At 39.6% G+C, this 15,717-nt stretch overlaps 1 protein-coding gene across 1 annotated transcript in view; it reads right to left on the bottom strand.

Annotated features, from left to right (window-relative positions):
* csmd2 (CUB and Sushi multiple domains 2) overlaps positions 1-15,717 on the bottom strand; it is a 1,700,996-nt gene that overhangs the window by 222,771 nt on the left and 1,462,508 nt on the right. Inside the window, exon 39 of the mRNA XM_048558072.2 lies at positions 11,869-11,938. Within this exon, the coding sequence (XP_048414029.2) occupies positions 11,869-11,938 (70 nt within the window). The remainder of the gene's footprint in view (positions 1-11,868; positions 11,939-15,717) is intronic.

Genomic DNA, 15,717 nt, shown 5'->3' with positions numbered 1-15,717 from the left:
GCAGATTAGGGAACTAGATGAGCTTTTATAACAAGCAACAATGGTTACATGGTCACCAATAGGCTAAAACCAGCCCAGCTCAACACCACAGCCCTAACCTGTTGTTCCTCCCACCTATCAACCTCTTCTCCCACTTCAACCCGCACCCCCATCTCCTTCCTACTGACCTCGTTTTTAATTTCATAGTTTATTAAATCTAAATTTCACCATTTGTCACAGTGGGAGTGACTGAGAGAGAGAGAGAGAGAGAGAGAGAGAGAGAGAGAGAGAGAGAGACAGACACACACACATTCTCAGTAATGCAATGATCCCAGCTAATGTTCATGCTGGACAAGTCAGATGAATAGAATCCCTACAGTGTGGAAACAGGCCATTCGGCCAGTCAAGTCCACATCAACCCCCCGAAGAACATCCCACCTAGACCCAGCCTCTACCCAATCCCTGTAACCCTGCATTTCCCATGGCTAATCCACCTAATCTACGCACCCCTGGACACGATGGGAATTTAGCACGGCCAATTCACCCAGCCTGCACATTTTTAGACTGTGGGAGGAAACCCATACAGACCCAGGTCCCTGTGCTGTGAGGCAGCAGTGCTAAGCTGCTGAGCCACTGTGCTACCCCGAATGATCACACACTGATATCTGGCTCGATAGATTTTTTTCAATAACAAGGTAGTCTTTCACTAAAACACAAACAGTTAATACTGCAGACTTGATTTTACAATAAAACTGAAGCTCATCTGTAATGTAAGGAAGATGAAATAAAACAATTTCTGTTATTTTCATAGAATATAGGTTAAAAGTTCTAAAACACAGTAAAAGTACAATCTCATCTATCCTAACATCATCATGTTACCATATTGAAATACCAAAGGGAGATCATTTTTCTATCACATCTCTAGGTTTCTTTCGATTCCTGATCTCAAGAGGTTCCTTGATTAGTCATATGGAACTTAGACTCTCTCAACTTCACACAGCACTTCAAGTTTCTTACCGACAACTTTTGGTATGGAATTTTTAAGCTAGACTCTTTAGACTGGTGGCAACGTAGTTTTCTGACACAGCTTCTTTCTCTTGCTCTTTTCATACATCTAACTTCAACCAAGGCTTTTGCAAAATGACAAACAAACACTTACAAGCGATGGGTTTTGCCTCATACAAAAAAACCTGATCCTTCTAAACAGCAAGCAAACAGCTAATGCCCCTCAATGTTCACTCTGCCCACTCATAATAGTCTCACAATGCAAACAAATCCTCATATTCACCTCAACAATTCCCTCTCCTATACTATTCCTTTGATTTAAATCAGAGCTCCAGAAATACTGTCAAATCCCTCATACACACAAACCAAAATTCACAGGCCACGAGTTCAAAATCCAAACTCCAAAATAAAAGACATTAGAATACATATAAATCAGAAACCTTACATTCTAATAGGCTAAAAAATCCTACAGCCAACTTATTGCATAACAATCTTAAAATTGATTTGAAAGTTGTCATAAGAAAAAAATACAACCTGCACCATCTAACAGGTTCTGCACAGTTTTCAACAGTATACCAAAATGCTGCATCTACAAAAAACGGTGAGCAAAGGACAAATAGCTATTTCTATGTATTCACTGCAAATGGGTATAACATTGACTTGGATCCTGCTTCACACTGAGTGAACAAAACTGAGGAGCAGTGTTTTAGCTGATACAGTATCCTTCCTCCATACAGTCATCATACATTTCCCTCTAAAAAGAGTTGTTAAACGTCACTATTTAGTCTTTGCCTATGTCTATCCCATTGGGCCTGGGAGGGATAATGTCAATTTTAATTGATTCATAAAAGCCGTATGCACAAACCTTGCTTGTTATGAATCTGTTCACTAACATTCATTCAGGATGCAAAGAGTATTTAAAGCTTGGTTTCCAAAGGAAATTTTAAACGTTAATTAAGTCACATTTGTTCATTAAAAAACATACAAACCCTTCAGCAAAGTGTAGAGCTGGATGAACACAGCAGGCCAAACAGCATCAGAGAAGCAGGAAAGCTGACATTTCAGGGCTAGACCTTTCATCAGGATAAGGGGATGGGAGAGGGTTCTGAAATAAATAGGGAGACAGGGGGAAGTGGATCGAAGATGGATAGAGGAGAAGATAGGTGGAGAGGAGACAGACAAATTAACAAGGCGGGGATGGAGTCAGTACAGGTGAGTGTAGGTGGGGAGGTAGGGAGGGGATAGGTCAGTCCAGGGAGGATGGACAGGTCAAGGGGATGGGACGAGGTCAGTAGGAAGGAGAAGGGGATAGGTGAGAGGAACAACAGGTTAGGGAGGCGGGGATGAGCTGGGCTGGTTTTGGGATGCAGGAGGGGGAGGGGATATTTTGAAGCTTGTGAAATCCACATTAATATCACTGGGTTGCAGGGTTCCCAAGCGGAATATGAGTTGCTGTTCCTGCAACCTTCGGGTGGCATTGTTGTGGCACTGCAGGAGGCCCAGGATGGACATGTCGTCTCAGAAATGGGAGGGGGAGTTGAAATGGTTTGCGACTGGGAGGTTTATTGCGAACCGAGCGTATGTGCTCTGCAAAGCGGTCCCCAAGTATCCACTTGGTTTCCCCAATGTAGAGGTAGCCACAACATGTACAGCGGATGCAGTATACCACAATAGCAGATGTGCAGGTGAATATCCGCTTGATGTGGAAAGTCTTCTTGGGGCCTGGGATGGGGGTGAGCGAAGAGGTGTGGGGGCAGGTGGAGCCTGAAATGTCAGCTTTTGTGCTCCTGAGATGCTGCTTGGCCTGCTGTGTTCATCCAGCTACACACTTTGTTATCTTGCATTCTCCAGCATCTGCAATTTCCATTATCTCTGATACAAACCTTTTAGCATGCAAGATTATTATTCCATTTCCGCTGATTTTGTGGGGTTAGGGGATGATACATAACTGTCTTTTATTACCCACCAGACATGTAACGGTTTTATAAATCTATATGCATTTGATTCAATTCTGAAGTATGTCAGAGATAATGTGTCTTTGAAAGTAGAAGCACCAACCTAAAAGCTACCCTGTGCCTCAATTTGTCTTCTTTGTTTCAACAAAAATGTCACCCCTTCTCCCATTTCCTTGACTATCTGAATCAGTGAGCATGATTTCAGCACTTCTCTTTGAGAAACAATCATTGTGCTATGTTTTGGTACTCAGAGACACATCCATCCTTGGAAAAAATATAATTCAATTTTGTTCTTTCTTTATGTTTATCTCATGCCACTATTTGTAAATGATGTGATTCACTAACAGGACTTTGCCATCCATCACTGTTCAATATGACAGCCCACCATCAACAACAGAAAATTGGAATACTGAAAGTGTTCTCTATATTCATACAAATTGCAATATATTAAAACTATCACGGGCAACACTGCTGCTAGGTTTGCAAGGACCAAGGGGAGGAGACCAAGCAGTCAAATTCTCCCCAGCGTCAATGGGTGAGCAGTGAGGAGGAACCACATAGTTCACAAACCCCCCAACTTTTCTATCTGCCCTTTTGTTATTAATGCTTTATTATTGAGTAATTCTTCATTTGGCATTTCACATTGACATCAAAACTCCAGCAAATAGGTACACAGGATGGAGATGTAGAAATGTTCATCACATCTCTCAGTTTTCATGACATTGATGCCATATGCAAAGACCATCTCCACCATTGCTTCAGGCGCTACAAGCCAGGAACTAGACCTCATACCAATTATTGTCAACATTCAATGCATGGCTGAGAGGAAAGGATGGCTTGCTGACTGCTTATAGCCATGGAACTGCAGGTGTTGGTAGACACGATGGAGGAAAGGAGGGCAGTTCTTTTATTGGTCAGCTGCTACAGCCCGCTGTGACATGAGTGACATGTGACACCTGGCAATGTAGAAAGATTGTCAATGATCTGGGCTCATCAAGGTTAATGACTGAATCTTCTCTGTGACCTCACACTCACAAGATCATTACTTGCTCAAACTCTGCTACATGTCTCTCACCAAGACTCTCAGAATACAACATAAAAACTGAAAGAACTGCAGATGCTGTAAATCAGGGACAAAACTGAAGTTGCTTCACAGATGTTGCCAGACCTGTTGAGCTTCTCAAGTAACTTTGCTTTTGTCTCAGACTACAACCCTTATTATTACAGCCATCATGTCCATTCAACAGCTCTCACCCACCCATCCATTAACATTTCCTGTTGTCTACACTTCCTGCTCACTCACTGGGGGTGCCTCACCATCTCTCCCGTGTCTCCACTAACTAATCTTGTGTCCACATCAATCATACGCATTATCTCTCTTTGTCTCGACTCAGGAAAAACATGAAACTGATGTCTCAATAGCACCCCAACTGATGCATCTGTAATCCCCAGTTTGTTTAAGTGTGACCTGCAAAACTGAGAATAGCTCAATCCTGAGCTGGAAGCACACCATCACTGAACTCTGATATTTTAATTTTTCACACAGAAAATAGTTTGGGAATGGAATGCAGTGCCTGGAAATGTGATGGGGACATGCTCAATTGAGGCATTCAGATTGAAATGGTGTACAAGGACATGAGGTGATAGGGCTATTGCAGACATGATGGGTTGAATAGCCTTCTTCTGTGCTGTAACAATTCGTGATGATGTAACAGATGGTAATGGTCACTTAAAGACCACCACATGCCATGCTGTGATTTTCCTGGTGGCATGAGAAACCCAAGCCAGACAACCAGTCTGGCAGATTTTCCTGTGAGATTAGTGTCAGGCAGTGGGACATCCTTCCCTATGCCCACTGGAAGGAACCTCAAGGCCTTAACCTCCCTTAGGTTAGCATTTCTACCACTGGTCTCTCAATCATCCTGCCTATGCCTATCCTTGCTACAGGATGCCAGCTGGGCACCCAGTGAGAGCCCACTACACCTGCCCAAATTCAGATCCAATGCTGCTTGCCTTTGCTGAATGGCCTGCAAGGAATTAAGTGATACCTCTGATTGGCTCTCTGTCATTTTAACTTGGATAGGGGAAGTGACCAGGAAATACATTGCCGTGTAAAATTCAACAAGTAATCACTTGCTGAAAATATTTCTATTTGTGTAAATTAAAATGAAGGAAATAAATCTTGAGCTCTGCCTTCAACTTTAGCATATATAAATCAATGCATTGCCACAATTTGAAAGCACTGTTTGTTGTTTTATTTGCATCAAGAGCAACATTGTTTAGCCCTGAGGGGAAGCTAGCTTTTCTCCTTAGCTGCTCTAACCTTTAGAGGCAGTTCATATGTAACATTTATACACAGAATCTAGGCTCCTAATGATATCTATAGAAGTTCAATTGGAGGAGGTGTTTGGTGGTCGGTTTTGAAGTTTAGGTTCATGGGCAAAGAAACTGGCTGTCATGGATTGGGACAATATATTAAGTGTGCACGGGCAAGGGCTAATGTTTAAAGAGTCAATGAATGTTTTACTACAAGCGTTCATTATTCTTAAGGCACAAGAACTCAACAGGAAAAATAAGTCAACTGGGGTTAACAAAATTAGTTAAAGATTATATTAGATCAAAGGAGGAGACTTATGAAGTTGCCAACATACGTAGTAAGCTTGAGGATTGAAGATAAGTTAGGAGGACCCAGAAACTGATAAAGAAAGGGAGAATAGAATATGAATGTAAACTAGCAAGAAACACAAAAACACCCTGTCAAAGCTTCATTAGATATTCATAAAGGAAGAGATTAACTATGGCAAATGTGGGCAGCATGGTGGCTCAGTGGTTAGCGCTGCTGCCTCACAGTGCTAGGGACTTGGGTTCGATTCCCTTGGCTGACTCTCCCCATGTTTGTGTGGGTTTCTTCTGATGCTCTACTTTCCTGCCACAGTCTGAAAATGAGCAAGTTAGGTGGATTGGCCATGTGAATATAGTGCCCATAGTGTTCAGGGATATGTAGGTTTGGTGGATTAACTGTAAGAAATGCAGGGTTGTAGATCTGGGTGGGATCCTCTTTAGAAGGATGGTGTGGAGTCAATGGGGTGATTGGTCTGCTTCCACTCTGTAGGGATTCCATCTGTTATGAGCACAAGAAAATTTACAAGGGAACGAAGGAAATGACAAAAAACCGAACAATTATTTTGTGCCTGTTGTCATGGATGAAAATACAAGAAATCTCCCAGAAATTATGGCGATCCAAGCAACACGCAAGAATGCAGAACTGAAGTAAATTGTCTCCTTAAAAATGTAGTACTAGATTAATTGAGAACACTAAAAGTTGCTCCATGAATCAATGACCAATATCCATAAGTGTTGGAAGAATTGACTCGAGAGATAGCTGCTGCATTTCAAAATTCTGCAGATCTTGAAAAAGTGCCTGCAGATTAAAAGATTGCAAATGTAGCTCCACTACTTAAGAACTTGGCATAGATTGATGATAGGTTAACAAAAGGGAAAGAGAGTAGGAACAAATGTGCCATTCTCAGTTTGGCAGGCTGAAAGACTAGTGGACTATTACAAGGACAAATGCTTTGGCCCCAGCTGTTCACTAACTGTACAATGAATTGAATGTGTGGACCAAATGTCACAATTCAAAGTTTGTGAATGACACAAAATTAAGTAGAATGTGTGTTGTGAGGATGATGCAAAAAGGCTTCATTAAAAGAGTTTAGACTATGTAGATGGAATATTAAATGGATAAGTATGAGATTATCCACTTCATTAGAAGGAATGCACATGCAGAATATTTCTTAAATGATAGAGAATATAAATTGTTGCCATTGAAAGGGGCCTGGGTTTCCTTGCTCACAAGCTATGAAAATCCAGCACATCGGTTCAGCAAGAAATTTGGAAGACAAATAGTACTTGGGTCTTATTGCAAGAATATTTGAATACAGGAGTAAAGATGTCTTGGTTCAGTTCCAAAAAACTTTGGTGAGACTGCTCTTAAGAGTATGGTCTGTAGTTTTGACGCTTTACAAAGGGAAGGATATGATTGTCGCAGACAATGTGTGGTGGAGGCTCACCAGACAAATTCTTGGGAAGGCATGACTACTCAATGAGGAGAGATTGAGAAGTGTGGGTCTATATTCTATAGCGCTTAAGAGAATGAGAGTTGATTTCATTGAAACTTACAAAATTATGAAAGGGTTAGATGACACAGATGCAGAAAGGACATCTCACCTAGCTGGGAGCCTCAAATCGGGGGACACAGTACTAAATGATATAGACCTTATTTAAGACTAAGATAAAGAGGGATTTCTCCACTCAGATGATGGTGAATCTTTGGAATTCTCTACCCCAGTTTCGTCATTGAGTGAGATGAAGACAGATCAACAAAGTGCTAAGTATCAATGACATCAAGAGATGAGGGGAAATGTGCGAAAACAGTTTTGAGGTAAATGATTACACATGACCTGGAACAGTGAGGGAGGCTTCAAGGCATGAATGGCCTACTCCTACTCCTATGTTCCGACTTCCTAATTATCCATTCCCTTCTTCTGAGTGTGATAGGCAACCAAGAGAAAACTCTGAGCAGTTTGTTGTTTTTGTACTGACCTTCCCAAACTTATTTAAATTGGTTTCTTAGAATCAGCAAAGGAGACAGTGCCATCCCATCACTTAGCAGCAAATTTGACAAGACTGTGAAGTTCAAAGAATAATGTTCAAAGCCAAACCTGCCACTGTTTATCTCTCATCTCCACCTCCTCCTTGTGTCAAATAGTTCTAAAGGTGAAGTTCTTGACAATTCATATACTTAATTTAAGAAAACATTTTTGTCCATTCCTTTAGAATGTTACTCCTTACCCTATTATAGTCCTAGCTGTTGCATCATTGAATTTTTGAAAGAATAGCAAGTAATAATTCTAATGAGCCACTGGGAATTGGCTGAAATTATCTGATCATTGGTCTTTCCAATTGCTCTAAGGAATGCCATTAAATTAGAGGTAATGGGAACTGCAGATGCTGTAGAATCCAAGATAACAAAGTGTGGAACTGGATGAACACAGCAGGCCAAGCAGCATCTCAGGAGCACAAAAGCTGACGTTTCGGGCCTAGACCCTTCATCAGAGAGTCTAGGCCCGAAACGTCAAGCTTTTATGCTCCTGAGATGCTGCTTGGCCTGCTGTGTTCATTCAGCTCCACACTTTGTTACCATTAAATTAGACATTGCATTTTAGGAAGTGTGGCAGCAAGCTGGTCAGCCAGAGCTAAGCGAGGCCAAATGCATTAAAAATATTTCCAAGCTGTGGCCTATGAAGACACAAGGCAAGTATGGATTATTGGTCATTTTGATAGTGAATAACAGAATGGGTGAGGATGGGTACAAAGTTAATCTGTGTATGAAACATGATTAGAATATAAACACTGATTTTCACTGAAATAATGTACAGGTACATAGTGAAATCTTATTAACCTCAAGGAAATTATGATATTGGATTAAAGAATCTGGATTAGAACAATGTCTTCGGAGCTTCCACGAGGAATTTCCACAATGTTAAGTGACCACAAAATAATTTGTTTGCCAGGTATCATAACTGAGAATGAGAGAGAGAGAGAAGCTGATTTTACGTGAGCAATTAAGATAGAAAATCAAACACCAGGCACAGCAAAGATCCAAAAGTACCACTCCCATTAGTGTTTCTGGCTGTTTTCAGAAGTGGACAAACGGGGGCAGGTTGGCAATGACACGGTTTCTGCAGAAATTAGTATTTCAAAATTTCAGCTATTTTTAGTGAGGTGGCCGCATTTTGGATGCATTTTCAAACTTACACTGGCTAAATGGAGGTATGTAGAGACATGAAGCATGGATTAAAGGTGTCAGAATTCTATGTTAGGAATAAAAATGTTATTGCCCCCTATGCATCATGAAATGCTGTAGGCCAAATTATACTCTATTATGCTAAACAAGAAATACAAATTGTTACAATTGGATACAGCAGGTGATCACGAAATACTGTGGTTGTCAGATAGTTACTTTTGATGACCGGCAAACTATTACACAAAAGAACAGCATTTTTAGGTGGATATCTCTTCAAATACATGAGAATAAAGCATCGAATGAAGTGTGCATTGTGTGGTATGGAATACATTGCCCAGTGTCAATTCCCTTCTTCATTTTCAGTGTCCAGACAAAATAGATGTTCATCACTTAAAGAAGCATGACAGATTCTGAAACGTTTTTCTTCTTTGTATCAAATAATCTTGGTCTTTGTGTATTGAGAGGGAATGTGCCAGCTTAAGGCTAAAAGCAAAGTATACTGTGTCTCCCAGATTCATGTTATCAGTACAGCATGCAAACTTGGAGCAGTTTCTGAAGGCTAACAGTCCTGATCTTCAAGAATTTTCTGTAAATGCCTCTCAAAATTGGACAATATTATTGTATAATAACGTAGAATAATACAGTATAATTTTGAGAGGGATTTATAGAACCAACTTGGTCTTTGGTTGTCATGAAATAATATCTCCTTCTCCCTCACACTAACATATACACAAGACAATATTGGATTTGAATTCCCCATTTATTTGAGACTTTAATGCATTGGCTTAGCTCAGAGGAAGATTGGGATCATTAAAATATGGCCACAATAAAATGTTTTATTTTTTTCAGAAACAAGGTTATTTCTCTTTAGTCTTTTGAAAGATTTCACTGCCTTACTGCTACTCTGATCGATTTCCTCAAGTGACTGCTAGCAACTGTTTTTGATCTTCTACCAAAGTAACGATGCGCAAAAAATATCAAACTTTGAATTTCTGTAGACTAATTAATTTCAACTTGTAAACGAGACCAATAACATCTTGGTGCTTTTGCAAATATTTTTAACCTTCATATTGGTGCACCGGCACGGCTCAGTGGTTAGCACTGCAGCCTCACAGCGCCAGTTCAATTCCACCCTCAGGCAACTGACTGTGTGAAATTTGGACATTCTCCCCGTGTCGGCATGTGTTTCTCCCAGGTGCTCCAGTTTCCTCACTGAGTCCAAAGATGTGCAAATTAAGTGGGTTGGCTATGCTAAATTATTTGTAATATCCAGAGACATGTGGGCTAGGTTCGTTAACCATTTGGAAGTCAGGATTACAGGGATAGGATAAGGAATGGGTCTGAGTGGGATGCACTTCAGATGGTCGGTCTGGACTTGATGGGTTGAATGGCCTGCTTCTATACTATAGGGATTCAGTGATTCTACGAATTGTCCTTCTTTAGCACTAACTAACCCCAATTCTGTGGGTAAAGCACTTCGCGGTGAGATTGCAATTAAACACACAGCCGATGATATGAAGGCTGGTGGAGTTGTGGACAGCATGGAGAGCTGTTGTAGGTTGCAACTGGACATTGACCGGATGCAGAGCTGGGCAAAGAAGTAGCAGATGGAATTCAATCCAGAAAAGTATGAAGTGATTCATTTTAGAAGGTTGAATTTGAAAGCAGAATACAGGGTTAATGGCAGGATTCTTGGCAGTGTGGAGGAACAGACGGATCTTGGGGTCCACTTCCATAGATACCTCAAAGTTGCTATCCAATTGGATAGGGTTGTAAAGAAGGCATATGGTGTGTTGGCTTTCATTGGCAGGGGGATTGAGTTTAACAGCCACAAGGTTATGCTGCAGCTGTACAAGACCCTAATTAGACTACACTCAGAATATTGTGCTCAGTTCTGGTTGCCTCATTATAGAAAGGATGTGGAAGCTTTAGAGAGGGTGCAGAGGAGATTCATCAGGATGCTGCTGGACTGGAGGGCAGGTCTTATGATGAAAGGTTGAGAGGGTTAGAGCTTTTTTCATTGGAGTGAAGAAGGATAAGACGTGTCTGGATAGAGGTTTACAAGATGATGAAAGGCATAGACAGAGTGGATAGCCAGAGACTTTCTCCCAGGGTGGAAATGACAGTTATCAGGTGGCATAATTTTAATGTGATTGGAGGAAAGTATAAGGGAGATGTCAGAGGTAGGTTCTTTACTCAGAGCGTGGTGGGTGTGTAGAATGCTCTGCCGGCAGTGTTTGTGGAGTCAGATACTCTCGGGACTTTTAAGCAATTCATGGATAGGCACATGGATGATAGTATAATGTAGGGTATGCAGGTAGGTTGATCTTAGAGTAGGAAAATAGGTCTGCACAACATCGTGGGCTGAAGGACCTGTACTGTGCAGTACTGTTCTATGTTCTGTGTGCTAATTGTTACAGAGCAGAAGGCAATTTGTGTCCATGCTTGCTCTCCAAATAAGAATCATGACTTTATACTACCTTTGTGAGACACAATAATAATCACAACCAAAAAACGGTACAAAGAAACCAAGAAGCAGCAAAATTTGGAGATTTTGCATAAACTCAATTTTAGTCACATGTTCAGTTTTTATTCAGAAATTACCATCACTTGACAAATAAGATTCTACTGGGAAGGGAATTTGATAGCATTGCACCCATTCAGATTTGGTGGGGTCGGGGTGGGGTGGCGAAGGAGGCAGCAGGTTGCTAATTACTATTGTTCAAGTATTGTCACCAATTCAATAACAGGAAAGGCCCATGAAAGCAAAAATGAGTTGAATGATCAGATAAAATTGAGGGAGAAGCATTAAACATCAGGTGCCTGTCTTTCTTCAGGCAATGCTGTAGGATTATTTTTCTCGAATCATTTTTCATCAAAAAAGCACATAACCTTTAAGGCTGTAACACTAAAGTGCCAGTTTGTTAAAAGCGTTTGAACCCACAACCAACGCACTTGAAGGCAAGAGTGCTACCAAATAAGCCAAGCTAAAATGTCCAGTGATACACGACACTCCTTGAGTAACTAGATTTTAAAGAAAAAGGCAAAGTTCAAACAACAAATTCAATCATGCACACAACATATACCTTTCAAACCATTGCATAACTATTGTTAGATACATACCAATGCACAGTGGTGGTGGATAGTTCCATCGGCGAACTGTTCCAGGCATACAGGAAATATGCGAGTGCCCCTATAAGAACAAACAGAACAATTGATTTTTTTTTAGCAACAGTTCATTTGAAATATACAAAGAGATCTCACCGTGTTACACAAATGAGGTTAAATGCTTGTTGATAAAGTCCAGGCATACACTTGAATACCATTAATTATTTCACAATATTTGTTTACATTGCTCCCTTAAATGTCTTAATACTTAGCATTCTGTTTACAGAGCTAGATACTAACAAATTTCTCTCATTTTGTAAACAAGAAAACAATTCATAATAAAAAATGGAAATCCAAAAACCTTGAAAAATTTCAGTCAGCCTACAACAGGAATATTTCTTGATTTTTACAATTCATTCTAACACAAGGGATCCCTGTTCAAGGACATCCAACAATTCTTACCAAAGCAAGCTTTTCTTTCTTGCAAAACAAACCAATACCTGATTACTTGCATCAAACCATTTTGTTTGTCAAATTTCTATTGTTTCTATTATATTTTTTAGAATAACAAGATCAATCCTTTAAAATCTTCTCTTTGACACTGTCCAGCAGCTGCACATTGTCCACGAGAGAATAATTATCGATACTGCATACTATAGGCATATTCTTTTCCCCAACTGACCCTTATGTTGGAGTTTCTTCAAAATACTGAATAAATACAGCTATATTTGCTGTTTCTTCAAATGATTACTCTTCTTCGCCTTTCTTGATTCCCATGTTAATGACATTTGTCATTATCGTCTCACAAAAAAATACAATGAATTCAGCTGCTTTTTTAAAGGAAGTTATGAAGATTAAACGAGGCATCACTGAAACAGTATAATTTCACTTCTTCCAGGCCACTTTGAGCTGAAAGCTGAGTGTGCACTGTTTTAAGCTTAACTTCTTCAATGTGTTATTTTCCCTCAGCACTTCTCCAACACTTGCATATTTAACATGGTGCTTAATTCTTAGATATCACAGCATGCATTTGGTCTGGTTTATGTGCATGATCAGATTAATTGACCAATTAAATTTCTCAACTGGTCTGCTTCTTCCTTAGCTCTCGAGTTTTCCTTTTGAGAGGATCAGGTCCAGCTTGCTGGGATCCAATGAACATTCTTTCGGTAACACTGTTGATTCAAAGTTTCTCCTAACATTGTCAATTTTCTGATTCTATATACTTAAAAGCTCCTGAAGACTGACTTCCAATTTTAAATTCCGTCTGAAACCGATGAATTAATACTTTTAAATTTCATATTGCTATCTTACTAAAAAAAACGCAGATAAAATGACTGAAAGTTTCTCTCAATTGTACCAATAAAACATAGCAGGGTTTGCTTTTCACTGAACATAACTCAGTTTTAAGATGACAGAGCTTACTAAGCAGTACCAAACTGTAGAGGCATCATTTCGGCTCAAAGTATATTTATTTAACCTCCACCATGACCCCACAGTGCTTGAAGATGTTTCTGCAAAAATGTTGTTTTACCATTAACTGATGCATTTCCTCATGTATTTCAAATGAACAAAGCCAAGAAAGTCTTCAAAATTGCTTTTCCTGAGGTACGTGTATCTAATGACATCTCGGTCTCCAAGTTTCTTCAAAACTTCATTCCATGTTCTGTGGAAGTGCCTTTTCTGTCCTGTCCATCACTGTGTTAGGCCTGGCCGTCCCCTATTTAGAATCTTTGTGTACACTCCCAAAATCGCTTCAGTTTTATCATTCTTGCTGTTTGTCCCATTTTATTAATTTTTCTTCTAATTAGTCTATTGACTTTGAGGCTTCACAATTGCAATGGCGTCTGGTTCTGGTAGTATTCTTTATCTGTACTATTTTCCTTAACCTTGTTTATACCTTCTACATTTTTCTGGATTGCTACAGTTTAACCTCCCCTTTCTGTTAAAAATATGTCTTTCCACAGTTTGTGACTTTTTTGTTGGAGCATGTTCACTCTAAGATGCATTGCTTAATCTCACAGCTCATTTTCCTGCCTTTTGTCTTTCAACTTCATGTTTCCAATCCATGGGCTGAACCTCCTTTCTCAATGCTATGCATTCAGCTAGCTTTCATATTTGCCAAAGGCCTTCTCTGTTCTATTTACAGTTGCAATAGTTCTCCAGTGCCTGGCACCTTTTGGTAAATATTTGACTTTGGTACCGATTTCTGGAAGCTATCCTTTTGGACTGAGGGCCTCATTTTGGGCATCAAAACTGATCTGTTCATCATCTGATAAACTGTTCTTTGGAATAGTTGCATTCTCACAGTACTGTAACATCTCAGAATGAGGGTTTTTGCTTCTTTGTTATTCTCTGTTACTTATTGAGAAGACCTAAACAGGTAATCTACACCAAGCAACCTTGAAGAGAATAACCAAACATTTTAGTTTCCCTGTTTTTCCTGGACCTCTCCATCAATTAGCCCCCTCTCTCTTACCAAAAAGCCTATATCCCTGAATGGAACTGGTTTCTTATGGCCTTACAGTCTGATGAAAGTCTTGTTGAATTCTTTGAGACTTCAGCTTTAATGCAAGTCTTTCAGCCTGAGAGTTGGGCATTTACATGCTTTGAAATAATACAGTTGCCCCAACCTGAGGGCTGGTCACATTCTTATTTCAATTTTCGGATTTTTTTCCAAAGGCTAATTGACACAGAACATTCTCTGATCACCTGCAACAAATTCATAGCATGTACACATTTGTGCTGATGATAATTTAGTTCAGCTGATCTTCCAAAATGTTACAAACTATTTTCCACATTCACAAACTCTATTGCTAAATGGGCTTTCTGTTCTTGCATTCGTTACTACCAAGTTTATATTAGCGCACACATCTCGAAATGCGTCATGAGCAAATTCTCAATAAAGAACTGCGATGCTGTAAATCAGGAACAAAAACAAAGTTGCTGTAAGAGCTCAGCAGGTCTGGCAGCATCTGTGGAGAAGAAAACAGGGTTAACATTTCGGGAAGGGTCACCCGACTCGAAACATTAACTCTGCTTTCTCCTCCACAAATGCTGCCAGACCTGCTGAGCTCTTACAGCAACTTTGTTTTTGTTCATGAGCAAATTCTCCCCCACTTTCAGCGAGAAATTTTGCTATTGCTCTAAGTTTGACTTTCATTTAATTTTACATTCTCTTACCTAATCTTTACGCTGTATTACTGGAGCCTGGCAAAATCTGGTCACTAACTATACAAAGTTTAAAATGAATTTCTTTTTTCTTTATTCCACATCTTTAAATCTATAATCACTACCTCATTGAAATCTCTTTCTGCTAAGAGACTTGCTCACTGTTGTATTGGTGTCCTTCAGTATTTCTTACAAATTTCACATTTATGTTTGATCCCTTGTATTAGCTAATTACTCTTCATCTCTCATGCATGCATTATTGACAAAATGTTTTAACTTTTTATAAGCAATACAGCAACGTCCCAACTGGCAAATTGCAAACTCACAGAACTTCCAAATAGAACATTTTTTTTTTGTTTTCAGTTGCATCTGTGCTTTATTCATCAGAAGCTTATTTCAGACCAATTGTTTGCTGAATATAATATGCAATAATAAAATCTATTATTTCAATTGTTTTAGCTTTTTACAAAGAACAACTGTTCCTTTTTAGAAGGTTTTAGTGTGCTGTCATTCGCAAATCTTAAGCTAGTGTAGCTGTCAAATTCCTTATTTTGTTTTGAACATTATTCTTGAGAGTCCAGGTAGCACATTAGCGAGGATCTATGTGCATCTAATGTCAAATGCTGTGCAACTGAAAGACTCTGCTACAAACACATTCATCACTAGGCTGAAACTTCTTGTAACTATTTCTATGTC

This window comes from Stegostoma tigrinum, chromosome 24 (assembly GCF_030684315.1).
Source record: "Stegostoma tigrinum isolate sSteTig4 chromosome 24, sSteTig4.hap1, whole genome shotgun sequence".
Taxonomy (NCBI): Eukaryota; Metazoa; Chordata; class Chondrichthyes; order Orectolobiformes; family Stegostomatidae; genus Stegostoma; species Stegostoma tigrinum.
The sequence above is the reverse complement of the archived record's forward strand: the minus strand, read 5'-3'. Positions and strand labels throughout refer to the sequence as shown.